A 23,587-nucleotide genomic window follows, 5' to 3' on the forward strand; every position below is an offset into this window, starting at 1 on the left:
ACAAACTTACTCATCTGTGTGCCCCCAGGGCCTAGCAGAGAAAAGTCTTCAATAAACACATGTAAAAGGAAGGGAGGGAGGAATGGACGGAGGAAAGGAGGAGGGGAGGGAGGGAGAGAGGTAGGCGGGGAGAGGAAAATGACTCAGGGTAATAATATACGTAATGACAATCACCCACACTTACTGAGATCTTACAGTGTGCAAACACTACGCTTTATATTATTTACCTCACGTAATCAGGGCCAATATCCACCTCAGCTGCCCCCGCCCCACCCAGTAACTGGCCTATCAGGGCCTCCTGCACCCTCCTTCACATCAGCCATGGCCAACATCTGTCCTGATTGGTCGGTGACCACGTCACATGTTTTTAAGCATTTTAGCACTCATTCCTGCTTAGAGTAATTAAGTTACCTGCCCAAGTTCACACAGAATTCAGAATTCCTGGACTCAGAACCCAAACCCAGGCCTGACACCAGAGCCCATGTCCCTCGTGGCTTCTGAGGACCCTCACGTTAGTACATGGGAGCCCCCTGAGGGAGGCCTGGATCCAGAGGGATCCGGGAGTGTGTGTGCTGGCAGTGGGAGAGCCTGCCCTGTCCACGAAGTTAGGATAAGGAGGAGTGGGGGCAGCTGCAGGCAGGGTAGCAGTTCACTCAGTCTTCATTCAACAGGCAGCTGTTCCTGAACCAGGCACAGTCAATACATGCTCAACCAGGGGTCCGTTGGCCTCCAGGAGCCTACTGTCTAATGGGAGACAGATATACACATAAAACAGACCTCTCTAGAGAGGAGGGCTCTCTGGGGCTGGCGCTGGAGGGCAGCCTCCCAGCATCCCAGACATCTGGACGAGCAGGAGTCCCGGCCCCAGGGCCAACAGTCCCAATGTCAGGAGCCCAGTGTCAGGGGGCTCCAGGAGCTCGTCCCCTGACTGGGGTCTGGAGCTGGGCTGGGAGGTCCAGTTCTTCACCAAACAGCTCTGGTCCCCTGAGGCCACCTAAAGCTCCAGGAGGAGGGGGAGATGCTGGCCAAGTAGGACACCCTTCAAAGGCTTCCCCAGAATCAGCGTCCACTCCGTGGGCTAGCACAAAGACCCCTCTTAGCCTGACCCCGGGCTGCCTCTCCAGCCAGTTTCCCTAACGTGCGAGGCTCCTCTGTGCCCACGTGTTCTCTCTGCCTGGGACATGCTTCCCACACCTTCCTCAACAGCACCTTCAACACTCAAGGGTGTTGAACTCGCAGCACCCTTCAACACTCAAGGGTGTTGAACTCGCAGCACCCTTCAACACTCAAGGCAAGCATGATGAGCCTCTAAATGGCAGAAACTCCCATGGGGGTGCAGCCTGCACAGCGTGGTCGGATTACCACCCCAGCTTATTAATTTGCCTGACTACTGCTCGGGAGACAAAGAAATAAAGAGACTGAAAGCATATTCATCATCCTCACTGAGCTGTGGGATGAAATACTTATTTTGGAAATAATGATTCCAGGTAGGAGGGCAGTGAAAAGGGGAGCCTGTGAGAAGCAAGTGTTTTATTACACAGTTTCTAAAATGTGAGCACTTAATGCTCTTTCATTATCACACATTATTACGGTTCTATAAAAATCGTTTTTAGGAATCAATCCCGAAGTTCTGAAGCCCCCTCCCCAAAAAGAGCTAGAAGGCAGAATTTGGAAGAAGCCCTATAAACAGAGAAACGATACTTCAGACTCTACGTGTTAAGACTTATGTTGGCAGAATCCACACACAAGACTTTGTCCGCCCTATGTGAACAATGCAGTGACTCTCATGCCATCACTTCAAAAGATGGTAAGCTTTTTATAAAAGAGAGAAGATGGGTATGAGTTTCCTATTTTTGAGATGGGAAAACTGAGGCTCGGAAAGCATAAGTGAAATTCCTTTAAGTGAAAGTAGTGACGGCGCTGGAAAGAAAAATCCATCTATTTTGATTTACAGTTCCACTATTTCTCCACTGGATGCTCAGCCCATTTGGGGAGCGTCTCCACCCAACCCTACTCAATCTCCCTTGGTATTTCCACTCCCTTCATTGGGATCTGGGTTTTCATCCCAGGGGATGCATTAACTTGCAAATGTATTACTCGCTGATCACTCTGGCACAGAAAACATCAAGAGGCTTTTGACCCTTGCTCACCCATTGGGATGAAGACCTGGAGACAAAGGAGTCAAGTGAAATTGATGGGGAGCTCCTAGGCCCTTACAAACACCCCCGTGCCAAAGGAGAACCAGTTACAGATTCCATCTGAGCTTCAAAATATCACCAAACTGAGGAAAAGCCAGTGGAGCCAGCCCTTAAGTCCACATGGGGAGGTGACGATGCTTCCACACATGTGACGGACCTTGACAACTACAAGCATTTCATAGACTCTTCTGCACTCATTCTTCAGAAAAAGCCCACCCCACGGCAAGGTACTCTGAGGGGATTCTCCAGTGCAGTGTTTCTCAAACTCAACTGTGCACAGGAATCTGGGGATTTGTTGAAATCCAGACCCTGATTCAGTAGGTCTGGGGTGAGCCTGGGGCTCTGCATTTCTAAAAAGCCACCAGGCAATGTCGATTCTGCTGCTCCCAGGTCCACACTTCGAATAGCAAAGCCCCAGGACACGGTTTGATAAACCACAATTCTAAGGACTGAAAAGGCAACAGCAATGAATAACTCACTGGCGGTGGGGCTCAAATGGAGTAATAACCCACTGAAGACATTTCCTATATTACTCTTCTACTAGCAGTGTTTTACTGACACCTGGCAGGGTGAACCACACAGGCAAAAAGGCTCTGAAGGAGCCCAGGAAAGGAGTGAAACAAGATTTACTCACGGGAGAAGCAGGCAAGTGGTCTGGCAGTCTTATCTCCGGCTTCATTTGCAACTGGAAAAAAAAACAGAAGATACAATTAAGAGCAAGGCACATGTGTCCGTAGAATATGCCCAACCTACAGCTAATCCTCTGGATGATTCACTATTACACTGTTTTTGAGAGTCTTTGTAAGAGGATAAAAGCAACTTCACTCCCTCTCTTTCTATATTTCCAGTGCTGCTCTCAATGTCTAAACGAGGTCAAGAGCCTTAATCATTCTGATTAGAAAAGTGAATTAAGCTGGAGACGACCTAAACAATACCTAGTTTACTAGGCTTACAGGAGTTAACTGGCTTGCATGCACTGAGTAAGAGGCGTGCACACCAGGCTTCAAAGCCAGCGCACATCCTTCTGCTTTAAGCTTCCTCTCACCGGGATGTCCTTCAGCACACAAATGCACCCCAAGCACCTGACATCAGTCTGATTTTCTTGGTCCATGGTGCAAAGCAAGGCAGGGATTTCAGAAGATAGTAAGGTTGGTTATTGTTAAGAAGGATATTTAAATTTAGAGTCTAACAAATAGGAGGATCGAGAAAATTGTCCGGAGAGCTGCCCTAGAAAACCGTACCCCTAACGCTTCTCAGCAGGGTCGTTCACCCTCCTCTGAAAAGCCTCTGTATAATTTATCATCTTGATAGGGTCATAATTACCATCCCCTATATTTACGAACACCATCTTCATGGATAAAAAAGATATCAATTGTTAAATTGAAACACAAGTTTCATCCCCTTTAAATATCACTTTTAATGCCCATAATGACTATAACCTTGGGTGTTTTGTAGATATTCGTGATCAACTTGAATGAACATTCAGAGCAATCAACTGGAAAAACCTGTTCATTTTAGTTTAGGAAAGAACATCCAATACATATGCAGAATAAAGGAGATTGCCAATGTAATCATTAAAATCATTCTCATCTATGAGAATTTGCAGTACAGGACAAAAGAAATAACTACTTCAGAAATGTATTACATCATGTTGCAAAGAATGGAAGGAGTCAAAAAATTCCTTTCACCCTTTCAAAGGAGTGAAAAATTTTTAATTTACCATAATTTTTTTAATTAATGAATTTAATCTCAGTCTACTTTGTGCTTCGGTCATTTGCATTGCCCCACTGTCTGCACTCTGTATGTATTACAAACAAGACATTCTACAAAACAACCAGCAGGGGGAGGTAACATTGCATCCTGCTCCCATTATCTCTCACACCCCAGCATTTTGGAAAGAAAGAGAGACAGAAATGGAGAGTGGAAGACAGAGAGGGAGGGCGGGAGAACGGAGCAAGACCTAGTTCGCTATTGACGTGAGTTTCCTGGCCTTGAGTTCAAATCGTTTCCTCTTTGGACACTACAGATCTCTAAAGAAAGAAATAGAGCAAGGTTATGTTTGCTGCAGAAACTGACGGGCTGCTTTTAAAGTAGGAATATGAAGACCATCGCCATTGCTGAGAACACCAGCAAGCACTAAAATGTTCAGCTTGGAGAGCGCGTGTTTTCCCTGAGGGAAGAAGGAGGGGTGGTCGCGACACCGTCACAGTTTCACATGCCGCCATGGCTGCTTCCTCACCCACAGGCTTTTTCCTCCCCTCCCGCCACCCTATCCAAGGGTGGGAATTGCTGACCCAGATCCAAGTCACGCCAGGAGAGGCAGGAATCAAGATCTAGGCCAGTGAGAGTTGTCTCTACCCAGAAGGAATTTGCACCCTGCTAGCAGCATTATTTTCCTAAATGCAGACCCAGTGCCCCAAGGTCTCCCATGATGTCCCAACATCTACAAGATGCAATCCAGCTAACCTGACCTAGTACTGAAAACCTGGCACCACCTAGTCTTCTCAGCTCACTGTACTTCCCAGCGCTTCCTTCAGGGCCCAGCCACACACTTTAAATGGACAAACACGCCCTACATACTCTCTGTCCTCTTTGCTACTGCTCCTTTGCCCCCTCCCCTCTACACACCCCTCCCCACTGCTTCACTCCTGCTCATCCTTTAAGATTGAGAAGGAGCCGTTCATTTCTGAAAAGCTCCCCTGGCTTCCAGCACGGCTTCTGCAGTCCACAGACCTCTGCCCGTGCTCCGCACTCCCCGCGCACACCAGTGCTTCTCAAGCTTCAGTGGTGAGACCAGCAATGCCCCGCGCAGGCACCAGAGTTACCAGGAAGGTTTGTTAAAATAAACTGCAGGGTTTTTTAAAATGCAAGTTCTGATTCAGTGGGTCTGGGATGGGGCCCGAGAGTTTGCATGTCTAACAAGTTTCCAGGTGATACTGAGAATGCACGTCTGGGGAAACCATATTTTGAGAACAGCTGCTCTAAACTATAAATTACCCCACCTGAGACAAGGATCATAACTTTTCATCTTTTTGTTTCCAATCTTTCAAACAGTGACTGGCACGCAGAATAATGCATTCCTCAATATTTTTAGAACTGAATGAAGTAGACTGAAATTCATACCAGTGCCACAGATGGCTCCGTAGAGAGAGCCCTCAGATTGGCTTCCAGAGGACTCTAAAAAGCCCCAGGTGTGTTCTGCTTGGCCCCTACAATGTCTTTCATTTTTAAACAATTAGTTGTCTGCATTTAAAAATCAAGGGGTTTCAAATATAAATGCAGATTGTCAGCTTCTCTCAATAACTGAGTAACTATCCAGACCCATGGGCCAGCAATGGGTCACCACTGAGACGCCCCCTATGGGTGAGTCCAGCTCCTGGACGTTCGGGAGGCAGCTCTTTGCTGACTGGCGTGGGCTTTCTATACCCTTGGCGTGGGTTCAGAAGGCAGGTGAAGACAGGACCTCTTAAAGGTCTTAAAGAAGGAAACTAAGACTCAACAGAGACCAGCACTACAAGGAGTGGTTGTGGCCAAGCTTGCTAAGCCCCCCTGTTCCCAGCCCACAAACTGCCCCGACACGTTCGATGGTCCACCAGCACAATGCTGGCCGGCTCAGACACACGGGGGCTTCTTGACCAGCAGAGGGGCTTTCCTACACTGCTGTTTGCCTTTTATTTTAGAAAAATATCTAGCAAGCTTCGACAATGAAGTAGATGTTCCATTTATCACGTGCAATTAGAGCTTGAATTTGGCAAGATCTCATAAAAATGATTCTGTAGATTTAAGGAAAGTTAACCATTTAAGGAAAGTTATTACGTAGATTTACCGAAAGATGTGCTGGGTATAACACGTAGACCGGTATGCATTACTAATTCCATTGGTGCTGAACTGTATATCTTGGCTGCGTGTGTGTTTAGCCAGAAAGAAATGAGCGGAAGGATGTGCACCAGATATAGTAACAGTTATTTCTTCCATGTGCTGGCATTTGGGGAGATTATCAGCCTTTTTTATACTTTTCTACATAAACCCAACAGTTGGATAAGCACATGCCATCCTTATAATCAGAAACAAATTTTTTATTAAAGGGGTAGAAAACAATTAACTATTATATATAGTTTGGGTCATTATATATGTATGTATATTTATTTATATGAAACATATTTCAGATTCAGATTTCAGAGCAGTCTTGAATCACAGAATCCAGGGGACCTTCTATCTTTAGTCCAAGGGGACTCCCTATAAGTCTCAAGAAATGAATCACCCACTCCCCTCTCCAGGGGGTTCCACACTTCCTAGGTCAGTGGTTTGCAGCCCTGGCCACATGTAAGAACCACTAGAGAAGTTTTAAAAAATCCTGATGCCCAGACCAATTAAATAGGGCCTCAGCGGGCAGGACCCAAGCATCCATACTTTCCAAGTTCCCAGATAATTCCAATGAGCAGCTACGGCTGTGAAGCACTAACAAATGGTGTAACTTCAGACACCTTTATCAAAGCAACATTCAGGGAGGAAGATGCCTTCAGAAATAATTACCCCTATTCAGTTCTTCTTTTCAGGAGGCTATCGTTTTGTCATTAAAATCCTGAACAGAGACGTGCCTCTGCTTTATGAAAAATTCAACAGTTAAGACTGCAAACATAACTATGGAGATCAATTAGTGGGCAACTCTTCACATTGTGAAGGGTTCTTTATAAAAGGATTCACCTCACATTGCCTCTAACCTTCAATACATGTGTACTGAGAGCCACCTGGGAGCTCAACACAGGGCTAAACTCTGGGAGGATTGCAACAGTAGGTTTCATTCAGCTTTGACGTACAAGCAAGTTAGGGAGGTAAACTATGTCTCTCAATCTGGGTTTATCCAAGTGTGTTCAGCTAGGGAACTGACTTTAAGATAATGATGATATGATACAGATTCCTTGGTCCCATTCCAGACCCACTGAAATGGAATCCTGCAAGGGAAGACAAGATTCTAGAATTTAAACAACTGCTACTTAATGTTTGAGAAGCAGCATTCTAAATGAAGTGTGCCCCTGGTATGTTTGCTTCATGTATCCCCCCACCACCACCACCCCGGCAGAAAATTGGCCAGAAACAAATCTTAAAGATTCTCCAAAGGAGACCAGTGGGGAGGGGCAGGTGAGACAGGATGGTGAGAAAGGAAGTTAACTCAGAGCAATGAGCATCCCAACCCCAACTGAGTCACAAACATTCCAGGCCATCAGAAAAAGATGGGGAGGGTGGTCCAAACAGTTATAGTGGTGGCATGGGCAGGTACACACTGCTTTGTAACCAAAACTAGCACCAAAAACACTGCCACCCTTGTTTTGAAAACCCTGGCACCTGGGGGAGCATAAATGCAGCTGGGGTGCTGGGTGCCAGGGCAAACACACAATGAGAAAGCTGTTCACAGGAGAGCCTTGCTTCCTGCAAGGAAATCTACCTGGCATGCTGGCTGGCTGCTGTTCTGCCACTAGCTCTGGGGCTTGCCAGGGACCCCCTCCAGGTGAGGTCCTTTGGGAAGCCTGCTGGCTGGAAAACCACACACAAGGTACTTCAGAGAAGAGGGTGTTGGAATGAGGTTCCAGGCACCCTCCTAGTTTCTGTAGAAGGTGAAGCTCGGCATTGCTCACAGATGCTTGGCCTCACCTCACCTTGCCTTCCACTTGCAAAGACCCAAGCAAGGAAAACCGAATGGAATACTGGGGAGACAGAGACTCCGTCCAAGATCGAGTGACAGCTTACCTAGCTGTCACCTTCTAATTAAGGTGTTCCATGACCACCTTATTAAGATCGCAGCTCCCGACTCCCCTTCTCCCTCTGCCTCGTCCCCCTTCCCTGCACAATTCCTCCTGGAAGCACTTATCACCTTCTCGTATGCTCTGTTCTTCATTCACTGGGTTTACTGCGTTTTGCTTCCACTACAGTCTAATCCCCACACAAGCACAGATTCTCTGCCAATGAAAAAACTACTATATTCCTAATGCCTAAATGCCTGGCACAGTATTGAATCAATGACCAACGTCCTACCATGCAGAGTGCGATGGGGGCCAAGAACTGGAAGCAGAATAAGAAGATGGTACAAGGACATTAACACCCACTGAGCATTTAAATGTTCTATAAGTATTCGTTCTGGGGACTCGCTGGTGGTCCAGTGGCTAAGAGTCTGCGCTCCCAACGCAGGGGGCCCGGGTTCGATCTCTGGTCAGGGAACTAGATCCCGCATGCTGCAACTAAAGATCCCACAAGCCGCAATGAAGATCCCGCACATAGCAACGAAGGTCCCACATGCCACAACTAAGACCCGGCACATCCAAATAAATAAATAAATTTTTTAGAAATTTGTTTTTATTTTTGGCTGTGTTGGGTCTTCGTTGCTGCGCACTGGCATTCTCTAGTTGCGGTGAGCGGGGGCTACTCTTCATTGAGGTGCATGGGCTTCTCACTGCGGTGGCTTCTCTTGTTGGGGAGCATGGGCTCTAGGCGCACGGGCTTCAGTAGTCGTGACTCGCGGGCTCTAGAGCGCAGGCTCAGTAGTTGTGGCGCACGGGCTTAGTTGCTCCATGGCATGTGTGATCTTCCCAGGCCAGGGATCAAACTCATGTCCCCTGCATTGGCAGGCGGATTCTTAACCACTGTGCCACCAGGGAAGCCCGATAAATATGGTTTTTTTTAAGTATCCATTCTGTCCTTCAGGAATACTTATAAAACATTGACTAAATTGCAGATAAAGCCCTGAACAATCAGTCATGGTCCCTGCCTTCACACTGAGTAAGACTGTCATTCCCATTTGATAGACAGGGCATTGGAACTCAGAAAAGTCAGGTAACTTTTCCAAGACCACAAAGTTGTGTGTCAGAATTCCCAATCAAGGTATGCCTGGCTCCAAAGCCCAGGTTCTTTCCATTTAGCCTCTTTGCCTTCCAAGAAAGGTAGGCTGTGCTCCAGAGAGAGCTACCCCTAGAGAAAAGTCACACTAAGTCCTGACCCTCTACTCCATGGCTCTAGCCCCAGTGAGAGCCATGTACTAGCCTACAGAGATTGGGGGAGGTCACCTGCCTGGGGATTTCATACCTGGCACAAGACTAGGAGGTGGTCAGCAGAGAGGGGCCCTTTTGTGAGATGGTCACAGGGGCCAGGATGCACAATAACAGGATCCAGAAGAGGAAGAATCTAGTTACAAAGAGAGGAGCTTCATTGCCACATTGATGCAAGAACCCCAGCTACCAGGTGTCTCCCTAACCCTATTAAATCTTCCACAGTTAGAAAACAGTAACAAGGGAATAGGAACTAGAATCAAATCTTCGCATGAAAACAGTACAACTCATAAAACCAGCCCCCAGGAGGCAAGACCTATTCTCTTAACAGGGGAAGAAACTGACGTTCCAAGAGATCAAGTGGCTTGTCCAAGATGAGACCAAGGCCAAGCATCAGGGTTCGAAATATCATTTCTTCCAGCTCCAAGTCCAGCATTCTCAGAGAAGGGAATGTACCCCATCTCTTTAACTCCCTCGTAGTGGTCTGTCAAGGGTAAAAGTAAAGGGCTTGGTTTCCTTTGCCCCCATTGGGTTTGATAAATATTGACGCTTGACAGCCCCAGGATATGTTTTAAACATAAACATATACAACTCTGATTGGCAATGGCTGAGCAGAGTACTGTGTTAGGGAGCCTTCTGACGCTGAGTCTGAGTTTAGCAAGATGTGTCTGTGATACACTACCAAAGCCTGTCATGGGCGGGATGGGAAGAGGCTGGAGGGGAAGGTAGGATGGGTATGTGGGAAAATCTCTGCCAGGTTGCATAGACCATAAAATAATAGGGTCAAAAAAATGGACAATTCACAGAGATAACTGAATTAATTAAATACTTATATAAAAATATATTACTTGACTTGCTTAAAATGAGAGCTGCTATATAACTAAGGACCAAACTAAGCACTGCTCCTTCATTACCTAATTTTATCTTCACAGCAACTCTCTGAGGTTATCACTATTGTTTCCCTATTTTCCAGATATGGAAACTGAGTCTTTGAGAACTTAAGTAAATTCCCTGTGATGAAACAACTAGCGAATGGCAGATGTGGAAACTGAATCCAATAGCACCTTATTCCAGAGCCAGTGCTCTTAACCTGCATGCTACCCATCACACTTTTAGCATGTGAGTATCAGTACTGTTTGACAAGCCTTACTTTCGAGAAACCCAGCCCTGGCAGGAGAACCCCTTGCCTCCCCTCCACTGAGCCTCAGGTCAGAAGCACCACACAGGGAGGCACTCTGTTCTCCTGCTCCATCAACAGAACAGAGCTCTGAAGTCCAACTGGACTGTGTGCCCCAGAGACATAAAAGGCCTCGCCACCCCTCAGCCAGTTCCTTTCTCCACTTCGTTATTCAGAAATGCTTAGTGTTGTCTCATTATACCTTTTGGGCCCATTTGCCTGTCAAATCGACTCCGAATCAGGCTCTTGCACAAAAGAAAATAAAACCTATTTGTAGTGATGACTCATCAGTGCAGATAATTTGAGAGTGGAAGGGATGGTGCACCTTCTGGGCCCTTCTCTCCTGGAGTAATGGGCAAATCCTTGCAGAGGGCAAGGTTTGCCTGCCAGAGGGCAGAGTGGCTCGCCAGCTCATTCAACCCAGGGTGCGATGAAATACAGACAGAAAGGAAAATCAAATAAGTCTTTGCCAACCTGAGAAGACAGCTTGGGAAACAGATTGCCCTTTATGTTTTTTTTTAAATTAATTTGAAGGAATTGGGGTCATATGAAAAAGCTCATGTAATATATTTCTATCTTCCCTGGTCCTAATTGTATACATTTATTAATCTATATCCAACCTCATTCCACAAATTATACTTTATTTCTATTTTGCTCTGTACACCAATCCTTTATGTAACAAAGTGGGATATTAATAAAAGTGAATTTTACGTTTTTCAATCACTTCCTGGCTCCCTTTCCCTGGCCTCTCTTTCCAAGCTGCCAGGTTTCAGACTGACTTTCCATGGCTTTCAGTTACTCAGATCAAACAATCTATTAACCTCTACTGAGCACTCACTCCCTGAGCCCCTTCCTCCCCATGTCTTGCTGGACTCAAGGATGGATACAACTGGTCCTTGGGTGGGCAGGAGTCCACTGAGACCAGAGGCCTGGCACTGAGCTTCCTGACACAGATTACTGGAGTTATTGCAATACAAATTTATTACGGTACCTGGTATTTCTGCAGAAACCACCTGGCCAAGCTACCAGGTCCTGACCTCAGGAAGCCCGAGGCCAAGTTGGGGAAACATAAAATTAATACATGACATGATCTAAACTCTGCTGAATGCCAAATGAAGGGTCCTTGTTCACAGAAGGTAGAGACTGTGGTGGTCTGGAGTGAGGAGAACAGAAGGCTTCTAGGAGACCCAGGGCAGGTGAGAGCCAGGGAGGTGGAGAGGATGATGGGATCTGTTCCAGGGAGAGGGGAGAAGTGTGGTACATTCAAGGCCTGGGAGCAGACTGAGATGGACCAACCATACCCTAAATCTCTCCCTTTCTCAGGCAAGAAAAGCTTTTAATTGAGGGAGGGGGTAGTAAAAAGCAGAGAAAAGAGCTCTCTCCTCTCTTGATACATTATAAAATGCCTCTCACTGCAACTCTGCCTTCTTTCCTCTTCCCATCTACAAAAGTGTCGCATCTGCAGATGGACACGTGAATTTATCCAAGAGCAGATATGTCTAAACATGCTCTAAATTCAGGTGCTGGTACACCAGTCCAGGGTCAGCAGTCACTCCAAAGCACCACCACCCGACATGCACCCGGCTGCTTCCCAATGGTAACAGCCTGTGGGGCTCTGTCCAGCCCTCCTGGCTGATGCCCTGGTGACAACCACAGACCCCGGGCTGCACGACTGCTGGCCCACAACAAGGGTGACACCTGAGTGACCAAAGCAGTGCCCATACAGGGCCACCTTGCTACTCTGGCCTCATTAAAACACCCCAGTTGAGCAAACCAGGACGGCTAGCAGTTAACAAGAATCAGAAATGAACAAGATTAAAATACAATATCAAGCCAGCTGTTCTAACTGTTAACTAATTAAGTCCAACCCAAATAAGGCAAAGGAAATAAGTACAGAGAAGAGGAAGGAAAAACCCTGTAATGTATTAAGCCTTACTTCATGCCAGGCACTGGCAAGAACTTTACACCCATAATTAATTTTTATTTAATTTTCACACCATCCCATGAGGTGAGTATTATTATTCCCATTTTCAGATAAGGAAACTGAGGCTTAGAAAAGTTAAATAACTTGCCCAAATCAGGTCTAGTAAATGGGAAAGCTGGAAGTGAACCCAGTTCTATGAGCCCTTTTCTTTTCTCGACAGTTCACAGGACTGGAACTGGTCCAGCTCCACATGTCCTGCTTAGACCCCCTGCAACGTCCCAAACAAGGGCAGGTCCAGCTCATGTCTGGACTGCCCCTACAGATGGCAGCTCAGCCCCTGTGGAGATAGGGCCCCCTTCACCTCTAATTAGTTCTGCAACCTTAGCAAGGTCATCTTCATGATTATGGAATCCTTCTGAAGGTCTTCCTTCTGCCCTCACTGAACAAGCCTGATTCCCATTCCTCCTCAGGGTCCTCCCAAATTTGATGACAACGATCATGGCCTCAGCCCTTTGAGCCCCCTCTTCTCCAGACTGACAAGCCCCATCCACTCCTCATTTGACAAAAATATCCCAAGCCCTTTACCCACCAAAGTAAAATCACTTAAATCATTGCCAAAAGAAAAGAGAGATGTTTTTATTTTAAATAAGCCTCAGCAACCCACTGGTTAACACTCACTTCCACAATGATCTCCAGGCGAAGCCAAACCTCCACCGCCTCGGCCAAGCCTCTTTTTTTGCTTGATTCTCAGGAGACACACAGGGCGCCTGGGAACCTTCTTCTGCGTTGTACATTCAGGAGCCATCCAAAGGGACTGAATTTTCCAGAAGGCTGCCTTCCAAAACACTGAATCTCAGACTTCCCCAGGCATGAAAACCACTTGGGGATCTTGTTAAAACTGCAGATTCTGTCTCAGTCGGTTTCGGGTGGGGCCTGTGATTCTGCATCTCAAACGAGCTCCCAGGTGGCGCTGATGGTACTGCTCCAGAAGCAAGGTGTTGAAGGACGTAACCCACCTTGAAAAGGCACAGCCAGGCACACTTTCTAAGAGCTCCCTGACAAGCCCCTGGTGGTTTTGAAAATGCACACTATTGAATTCAACGTCCAATTCCCTTGGTTTCTTTCAGCCATGCTGTGAGAAAGAACAGTTCCCAGCACGACTTTGAAACCTACTTGAGGATAGATGCTGAGAGGGTGTGCACGTGAGAAGGAGGGTCCAAGCAGAGAGGGCAAGGGAAACTCACCCCCCTCCACAGGCATTAAATAGAACAGCTGACCTAGAAGATCACTGCCCACCCTGGCCAAGCCACCAGCAGGGCACAAAGCCCGAAACAAACAAGGAGGTCCTCAGATCCGGGGTATGGGTCAACCACACAGCCACGACTAACCAGAGCTGCTCCATTTCTCTCCAAGCACCTCGCAGTAAGTTGAGCTCATGAGAGCCAATGTGCCGGACACGAGTGCAAGCACACCACACACACACACACACACACACACACACACACACACACACACACGCACACACACCCTAAACATTGCTCAGACATGCACTGCCAGCACTGTTACATCCAGCACCATAAATCACCGCATCATTACCAGCTGCCTACAGGCTGAACAGATCAAATGCATCCAATAAATAAAACTAGCACACAAATATCTACTGTATAGCACAGAAAGACCCTGTAAATAAATGAATGTGGCTGAACACCAGAACACTTAATTCTGTTGGGGAAATGTGATATTGGCCTCTAAGACGGCTCCCAGTGAGCCTCACCTCCTAATGCTCACACCCTTGTGTGCTCCCTTCCCACACTGAGTCAGTAGTAACCCAGGGACCAACAAAATACTGGGGTAGGGATGGTGTATGACTTCCAAATCCTGGTCACAGAAACATTGCTACTCACACCTTGCTCTCCCTTGGATCCCTTCTCTGGGGAAACCAGGCAGCCATGCTGTGAAGACACTCAAGCAGCCCTGTGGAGAGGTCCACATGGTGAAGAGCTGAGGCCTCCCACCAAAAGCCAACGTCAACTTGCCAGTCATGTGAGTGGCCATATGGAAGCAGGTCCTCCAGGCCTAGTCAAGGCTTCAGATGAATGCAGCCCCAGCTGACATCTTGAATGTGACTTCATGAGAGACCCTGAGCCAAAACCCACCTAGCTAATCTGATTCTAGATTCTTGAGCCACAGAACTGTGTGAAATGATATGTGTTCATTGTTGCTTTCAGCTACTAAGCTACAGGGTAATTTGTTACTCAGCAATAGATAACTGATATGGGAAAGGACTGGAGAACTTTCAGAGAACAGGGCTTTGAAGAACAAGGAGGATTTCACCAGGGCCAGAAGAGACAAACACTGTATTTCCTGCAGAGGGGAAAAAATAAGGAAAGGCATGGAGAGTGCATGGGGATTGTGTGTTTGGGAAATGGGAGAGCATCTCAGATGGCCAGAGTGCAAGGTACCAGGAAAGATACTGAAAAGGTAGGTTGGGGCTGGGTCCTGACGGTCCTTGAATATTATACTAAAGGGTCTGAACTCTCTAGAGGTGGGAATAATAATTATTTACATCTTATAAGTGAAGCAATTGAAGCTCAGAAAGGTTAAGGAATTTGTCCAAGGGCACCTGCCTTCTTTTTGTATCCTTGCGTGGATGAGAGACAGGGGTGGGTAAAGGAGGGCTAGCTCTCTTCCTCTTCATATAACGACACTAATTCCATCACGGGGGCTACACTCTCATGACCTAATTACCTCTCAAAGGCCCTACCTCCAAATACCATCACATTCATTGATTCATATCAATTGGGAGGGGGGCGGGGACAAAAGTAGCAGTCCTGAAACTGCTAAACAGCTAAACAGCATGATGGCCTTAAAAACCTCTAGAACCATGGAGACTCCCCCTGGACACCGAAGCTTAGGGAGCCAGCATGACCTGCTCGAAATCACTGAGCTGGTCCTTCCTGGCTCAACAGCGTTCACGAGATGACATTTTAGACATCACTGAACACAGTCACGGCCATCTTCCATGAAGCTGGCCCATCCATTCTCTGCTTGAGTCACTGACACTGACCCAGCATACAGCTAGTTAGGAACCAGGCAGGAAGAAGATCCAGGACTCCAGGCTCCCAGGTTCCACACCTTGCACACAGCCCAGGAGGGAAGAGACTAGTGAGTTACCTGCAAACTGATGCTGGAAGAAGCTTTTATGTAACTCCTAGAAGAAGGGTCTAGTGACCACTAACAGTTCTCTCTGTATAGCTGTCTTCTAGTTTAGCACTCTTCCATTACACTTAGAGTCCAGTTTTTATAAAGTAGGAAGACCAGCTTATCTTTTCACAGGGGCAAAGTAAATCTTAAAGCCGGCATGTGGGGATAATTATTTAAAAGAGAAACACATTGAAAGAGTATGGGAAAGTTTAATATTTTCATGTTACTAACATAAACATGCACATAGGTGAAATAATAGTAAAAAACACCAGAGCCAACACCAGTTAGTAAACTGAAAGCAAAACTGTTTTCTATAATACAGCTTAAACAAATTCTGCTTATCACAGAGGTGTAAGAATAATATTAGAGAATCTATTAATGTTATAATTTAGCATACTAAGAAACTACAAAAGAAAACAAAATAATCATGTCCATAGATGTAGGAAGAGTCTTTGAAAAAAATCAAAGAATACTTATTCATGAATAAAAGAACAGAATAAACAACAAGGTCCTACTGTATAGCACAGGAAACTATATTCAATATCCTGAGATAAACCATAATGGAAAAAAGAATATAAAAAAGAATGTGTGTGTGTGTGTGTATATATATATATATAACTGAGTCACTTTGCTGTACAGGAGAAATCAACACAACATTGTAAATCAACTATACTTCAATTTTTTTAATGAATAAAAGAACACAAACAAAAACAAAACAAAAATGATGATCCAGCAATTCCACTCCTAGGTATATACCCAAAAGGACTGAAAGCCAGGATTCAAAGTGATACTTGTATACCAATGTTCATAGTAGCATTATTTACAATAGCCAAAAAATGTAAACAACCCAAATGTCCATCAACAGATGAATAAATAAACAAAATGTAGTACACCCATATTGTGAAACATTTTTCATTCATAAAAAGGAATGGGATTCTGATATTGATACATGCTACAACATGTATATACCTTGAAAGCATTATGCTAAGTAATATAAGCCAGACACAAAAGGACAAATGTTGTATGATTCTACTTATATGAGGCACCCGGAATGGGCAAATTCATAGAGATAAAGAGCAGAATAGAGGTTACCAGGGAGTGGGGGGAGCAGGGAATGGGGAGTTATTATATAATGGGTACAATTTCTGTTTGGGCTGATGAAAGAGTTCTGGAAATAGATGGTGGTGATGGTTGTACAACACTGGGAATGTACTTAATGCCACTAAGTTATAAACTTAAAATGGTTAAAATGGTAAATTTTATGTTATGTAAATTTTACCATAATTTTTAAAAACCCAATAGTAGGAAAAGAAACAACACAATTAAAAACTGGGCAAAAACATAGCCACTTCACCAAAAAATATATACAGTAGGCTTAAAAAGCACATAAAAAGATGATCAACATGATTAGCCATTAGAGAAGTACAAATTAAAACCACTATGAGATATCACTACACACTTCTTAGGACAAATAAGATGGCTAAAATAAAAAACTTTGACAATATGAAGTGCTAGTGAAAGTGCAGAGCAACTGAAACTCTCAAACATGGTGAGAATGCAAACTGGTAGAGCCACTCTGGAAAATAACTTGGCACTTCCTTACAAAGTTACACATATACTTAAGAATTTATCTAAAGAAATGAAAATTTAGGCCACACAAAAACCTGTATACAAATGTTTATGACAGCTCTACTCATAATCATCAAAACCCAGAAACAACCCATATGCCCTTCAGCGAGTAAACAGACAGACTGTGGTACCTCCACGCAATGGGTTACTGCTCAGCCACACAACAAACTTCTGATATTTGCAACTTGGATGAATCTCACAGGCATTAGGCCAAATGAAAAAAGTCTCAAAGGTTATATACTGTAAGATTCCAATCATGTGTCATTCTTGAAAAGAATAAAATTATAGTGACAGAGAAGAGATTAGTGGTTGCCAAACCTTAGAGCTGGAGAGAGGGTTTAAAGAATAGCATGAGGGAGGTATTTGGGACGATAGAACTGTTCTATAAACTCACTGGCAGTGCTTATACAAATCTAAGCATAAGTTAAAATATTTAGAACCATACACCAGAAAAAATTCTATGTTAAAAAATAAAATTCAAAACAAAACAAAAATCTCTCAGCAAACTAAAATTATAAGGATACTTCCTTCATCTGATAAAAAGAACCTACCAGACAACTACAGAAAACTTCTCCTTAGTGGTGAGAAATGAGAAAGATTCTCTTTAAAGTCAGGAATGAAGTGAAGATGACCGTTATCACCACTTCTGCTCAACCAGAAGTCCTAACCAGCAGAGGTTATAATTTTCACCTAGGAAATCCAAGAGAATTCACAGGCAAATAATTAGAATTAACAAGAGAGTTAAGCAAAGTTGCTGGATTTAAGGTTAACAATAACAATCTATTTGCACTGGCTTCCTTTACACCAGCAATGTACAATTAGGAAGTGTAATTTTTCAAATGATATCCTCTACAACAGCAATAAAAATTTACAAAGTGCCAAGGAATAAATCTAGCTGAACAATCAAGATCATTATGGAGAAAATTATAAAATGTTATTAAAAGATATTAAAGAAGGCCAGATCTTTGCCATGTTCATGAATGGGAAGACTCAACAGCATAAAGATGTCAATTCTCTCCAAATAAAAGTATACGTTTTAACTGAGTAAGTATTCGTAAAGCATTTAGAACAGTGCCTGGCACATAATAAGTGATATATAACTGTTGTTAAACAAATAAATCAAAATTCCAACAAGGCTTTCCATGGAACTTGACAAGCTTGTTGTAAAAATTTTTAAGGCAGAACAATGGTCCAAAAATAGCCAAAGCAATCTTGAAGAACAGAGGTGGGAAGAAGGATAATTCTCATTCTATTAGACATTAGCACTTAATTATGAAGCCATTAAGAATGTTTTAATTAGCCCCGGAGCAGACACACAGCATAATGGAACAGAATAAAGAGTCCTGGAATATTTGTTATATGAAAACTTGATATATAAGAGAAAAAGCATTATAAATTAGTGGATGCTGGAACTGTTCATTACCCTTACTAGAGAAGAAATAAAGTCCTAATTCACACCATATACAACTTTCAACTCAAGGTAGAATAAAGACCTATATTTGAAAAGCAAAACTTCCAAAAGAAAGTATTATTTCCTCAGGGTAGGAAAAGATTTCTTAAGCAAGATGCAAAAATCACAAACCATAAAACAAAAGATTAAAAAGTAAACAATAAAGTGTTTTAAAACTTCTGTGTTTCAAAAGATTCCATAAATAAAGGGTACTATAAACCATGGAATAGAATATATTTATAACAAATAACCAACAGAGTGCTAGTATCCAAAATACATAAAGAACTCTAATAAATCAATATAAAAGCAACAAATAATATAATTTTTAAAATTATATATGTTTATATAAACAGGCAACTCACAAAAGAGAAAACCAAAATAGTTAATAAATATAAAATGATGCTCAACTTCAATAATAATCAGGGAAATAAAAATTAACACAATGAGATATCACCAAATTAAGCATAGTGATAGTCTCTAGAGACAGGGAAAAATGAGGCCAGGAAGGGGTTCACAGAGGGCTATAACTATATGTGTAAATGTGACAGTTATTAGACCTATTCATAAATGTTTGAGTTCCCTCCTCCGAGTACACAGTAGGATTGCACTTCCCCACCCTGTTAAGCTAGGCAAGTATGTGTGATTTGCTTCTGCCAAGCAAGTGTATGCAGAGGTGTCACTCGTAGGTAGAAACATTTGAGTCAGTATGCAATCTGTCATCTCTCTTTCCCTTTGCATGACTGACAACAATGCTCTCAGCCTGCACCCTGGACTGGGCCTCTGCCAGCCCATGAATGGACTTGCAAGATGACTGTTTATCTATTTGTTTGTCTTAAGCCACTTAAATGTGACAGCTGCTATGCTTTGTGACCACCTAGAGGAGTGGGTTAGGGAGGGTGGGAGGGAGATGCAAGAGGGAGGGGATATGGGGATATATGTATACGTATAGCTGACTCACTTTGTTATACAGCAGAAACTAACACACCATTGTAAAGCAATTATACTCCAATAAAGATGTTAAATAAATAAATAAATAAATAAAAATAAATGTGAGAACTGCTTGTTACAGCAGCATAAACTAGCTCCCTGATTTCATGCTCCCTGATTTCAAACTGTACTACAAAGTTATAGTAATCAAAACAGTATGGTAATATGGGGAGGGGAAGGGTAAGCTGTGACAAAGTGAGAGAGTGGCATGGACATATATACACTACCAAACGTAAAATAGATAGCTAGTGGGAAGCAGCCGCATACCACAGGGAGATCAGCTCGGTGCTTTGTGACCACCTAGAGGGGTGGGATAGGGAGGGTGGGAGGGAGGGAGACGCAAGAGGGAAGAGATATGGGAACATAGGTATATGTATAACTGATTCACCTTGTTATAAAGCAGAAATTAACACACCATTGTAAAGCAATTATACTCCAATAAAGATGTAAAAAAAAAAAAAAACAGTATGGTACTGGCACAAAAACAGATCAATGGAACAGAATAGACAGCCCAGAAAAAAACTCTTGCTTATAGGGTCAATTAATCTATAAAAAGGAGAACTGGGAGACTGGGATTGACATATATACTCTACTATGTATAAAATAAATAACTAATGAGAACCTTCTGTATAGCACAGGGAACTCTACTCAGTGCTCTGTGGTGACCTAAATGGGAAGGAAATCTAAAAAAGAGGGGATATATGTATACATATAACTGACTCACTTTGCTGTAGGGCAGAAAGTAACACAACATTGTAAAGCAACTATACTCCAATAAAAATTAATTTTTTTTTAGTCTCCAAAAAGAGGTAAGAGTATATGATGGGGAAAAGACAGCCTCTTCAATAAATGGTGTTTCCTCTTCAATAAAAGTTGAGGAAACTCAACTTTTGCAACATGCAAAAGAATCAAACTGGAGTACTTTATCACATCATATACAAAAATAAACTCAAAATGGATTAAAGACTTTAATGTATTTGCAAATGATATATCCAATAAGGAGTTAATCCAAAATATACAAAGAATTCATACCACCCAACATCAAAAAAATAAACTTGATTAAAAAATGAGTAGAGGCCTTCCCTGGTGGCGCAGTGGTTGAGATGAGAAGAAAAGGGAACCCTTGTGCATTGTTGGTGAGAATGTAACTTGGTGCAGGCACTATGGAAAACAATAAGGAGGTTCCTCAAAAAATTATAAATAGGGCTGCCCTGGTGGCACAGTGGTTAAGAATCCGCCTACCAATGCAGGCAACATGGGTTTGAGCCCTGGTCCAGGAAGATCCCACATGCCACAGAGCAACAAAGCCCATGTGCCACAACTATTGAGCCTGCGCTCTACAGCCCACGAGCCACAACTACTGAGCCTGCGAGCAACAACTACTGAAGCCCACGCATCTAGAGCCCGTGCTCCACAACAAGAGAAGCCACCGCAATGAGATGCCCGCGCACCGCAACAGAGTAGCCCCCACTCACTGCAACTAGAGAAAGCCCGCGCACAGCAACGAAGACCCAACACAGCCAAAAATAAAAATCAATAAAAGAAAAGAAAAAGAAAATTTGACTTAAAAAAAATTATAAATAGAACTACCATATGACCTAGCAATTTCACTTCTAGGTATTTACCCAAAGAAAACAAAAAACACTAATTTGAAAAGATATATGCACCCCAATGTTCACTGCAGCACTATTTACAATAGCCAAGATATGGGAGCAACTTCAGTGTCCATCAACAGATGAATGGATAAAGAAGATGTGGTATAGATATACAACAGAATATTATTCAGCCAACAAAAAAATGAAATCTTGCCATTTGTGACAACATAGATGGATCTAGAGTGTATTTTGCTAAGTGAAATAAGACAGAGAAAAACAAATACCATATGATTTCACTATTTGTGGAATCTAAAAAACAAAACAAACAAACAAAATGAAAATAGTCTCATAAATGCAGAGAACAAACATGAGGTTGCCAGAAGGGAGGGAGGTCAGGAATGGGTAGAAATTAGGTGAAGGGGATTAAGAGGTATAAACCTCCAGCTATAAAATAAATAAGCCATGGGGATGCAATATACAGCATGAGAAATATGGTCAATAATATTGTAATAACTTTGTATGGGGACAGATGGTTACCAGACTTACCATGGTTATCACTTCATAATGAATGCAAATGTCAAATCACTATGTAGTACACCTGAAGCAAACATAATACTACATGTCAACTATATTTCAATTGAAAAAAAGAGAAAACTGAGTCAGCATGTATAAAAATTATGCTGAGAAATTTTTCTACCAAGGAGATCCAAGAAATGGGGCAATCACTGGAGGAGAATGTTATGTTCACACAGGATTTCTTTCTTTCTTTTTAAGACAGAAGCTTTTAGAGCATGTTTGCATGCTGGTGAGAATGACCCCATGGAAAAAGAAAAATTGATGAAGAAATGGAGGAGAATTATTGTGAGCAAAGTTCCTGAGAAGGTGAGAGGATATGGGGTCCACTGCACAAGTGGAGATGTTGGCCTTAGACACAGTCCATGTGTTGTACCAGGAGAGAGTACGTGGGGAGAAACAGCAGGTGTAGGATAGAAATGCAGAGTCTATGAGTACAGATGCAGGAGGGTGGAAGACGTGGCAATGGGAGTGTGTGGAAGTTCTCTTCTGATTGCTTCTATTTTCTCAAGGAAATAAGAAGCAAGGTCATCAGTAGAGAATGAGGAGGAGATAGAGTGAAAATTTTGAGGAGAGAAGAGAGTATATAAAACAGTTGTCTCTCAAGTGGGAGAAGGTATTAAGATTTGCCAGGAAGTACAAGCGTTCAATATGAGATTCATTCATGGTCATGAATTTTTCTTACTGAGGTATAGTTATTGTATAATATTATATGTTTCAGGTATACAGCAGAGTGATTCACAATTTTGAAAGGTTATATTCCATTTATAGTGATTAGAAAATAGTGGCTACATTCCCTGTGTTGTACTATATATCCTTGTAGCTTATCTATTTCATACATAGTAGTTTGTACTTCTTAACCTCCTACTCCTATCGCCTGCCCCTTCCCTCTCCTCACTGGTAAACCACTAGTTTGTTTTCTGTATCTGTGAGTCTATTTCATTTTTGTTATGCGCACTAGTTTGTCTTATTTTTTAGATTCCATATATAAGTGATAACATACAGTATTTGTCTTTCTCTGTCTGACTTACTTCACTTAGTATAATAACCTCCAAGTCCATCTCGTGGTCATGAATTTTTAAATAAGACAGTCAGCCTGGTTATATGTTCTTCTCAGCCACATTCACCTGCCAGAGAGCAGGAGGAGGGTTGCTGGCTTACCTGGCTATGGGGCTGTGCTAGGCAAGTAAAACAGAAGGTAAGTAGAAACGGTAGGCAAAGGAGTATTATAATGGTGGCCCGTGGAAACGAGATGGGTAAGAAGGAAACTGATGATCTGACAGGGGCAATGGCCAATGAAAAGAAAGTAGGTTCAATAGTTTGGAGTTGCCGGGGGTTGAATAATTGTTGGAGGTGGGCTTCTAGAAGGAATGATCTGGAAGGAAGGAAAGGATCAGTCAATGAGTGGGATATTGCTAATGGAATTATGGGTTGGGGGTGGAGAGTACAAGGATTGGTAGCGACAAAGTCTGGGGTATACCCAAGGGAATGAGTGGCTGAGAAAGGACGAGATCATTCAAGGTGAGGAAATAAATTAATAGAAATCGAGGATCACCTACTTGGTATCTTCAAACCACCCAAAACTGTGACAAGAGTAGTGAATCAGGTACAGCAGTCTGCAAGGAATGACTAGAGAGGGTTTATAGATGACTATAATGAGGAAGAGTGGTAGACAGTACCAACTGAGGCAGGAGCTTCAAAAGACCTGGGGGCTTCTCAGGAGGAGGCAAGAACAACGGCCTGAAGTGGCCATGAGGAGTGAGAAGTTCACGTACACGCCCCTGAGCCTGGTGGGCATGGGAGAATAAAACCG

The 23,587-nt window shown here is 43.4% G+C and overlaps 1 protein-coding gene across 8 annotated transcripts in view; it reads right to left on the reverse strand.

Moving 5' to 3' along the window:
• PDE1C (phosphodiesterase 1C) overlaps window positions 1-23,587 on the reverse strand; it is a 547,523-nt gene that overhangs the window by 376,307 nt on the left and 147,629 nt on the right. For 7 of the 8 annotated variants that reach the window (XM_067746678.1, XM_067746672.1, XM_067746671.1 and 4 more), the window contains exon 2: window positions 2,833-2,883. In XM_067746678.1, coding sequence (XP_067602779.1) covers window positions 2,833-2,883 — 51 coding nt within the window. Of the gene's footprint in view, window positions 1-2,832; window positions 2,884-13,014; window positions 13,353-23,587 lie in introns of all 8 variants that reach the window. The other variant, XM_067746674.1, reaches the window with a different exon arrangement.

Source organism: Pseudorca crassidens, chromosome 8, assembly GCF_039906515.1.
Source record: "Pseudorca crassidens isolate mPseCra1 chromosome 8, mPseCra1.hap1, whole genome shotgun sequence".
NCBI classification, from domain to species: domain Eukaryota; kingdom Metazoa; phylum Chordata; class Mammalia; order Artiodactyla; family Delphinidae; genus Pseudorca; species Pseudorca crassidens.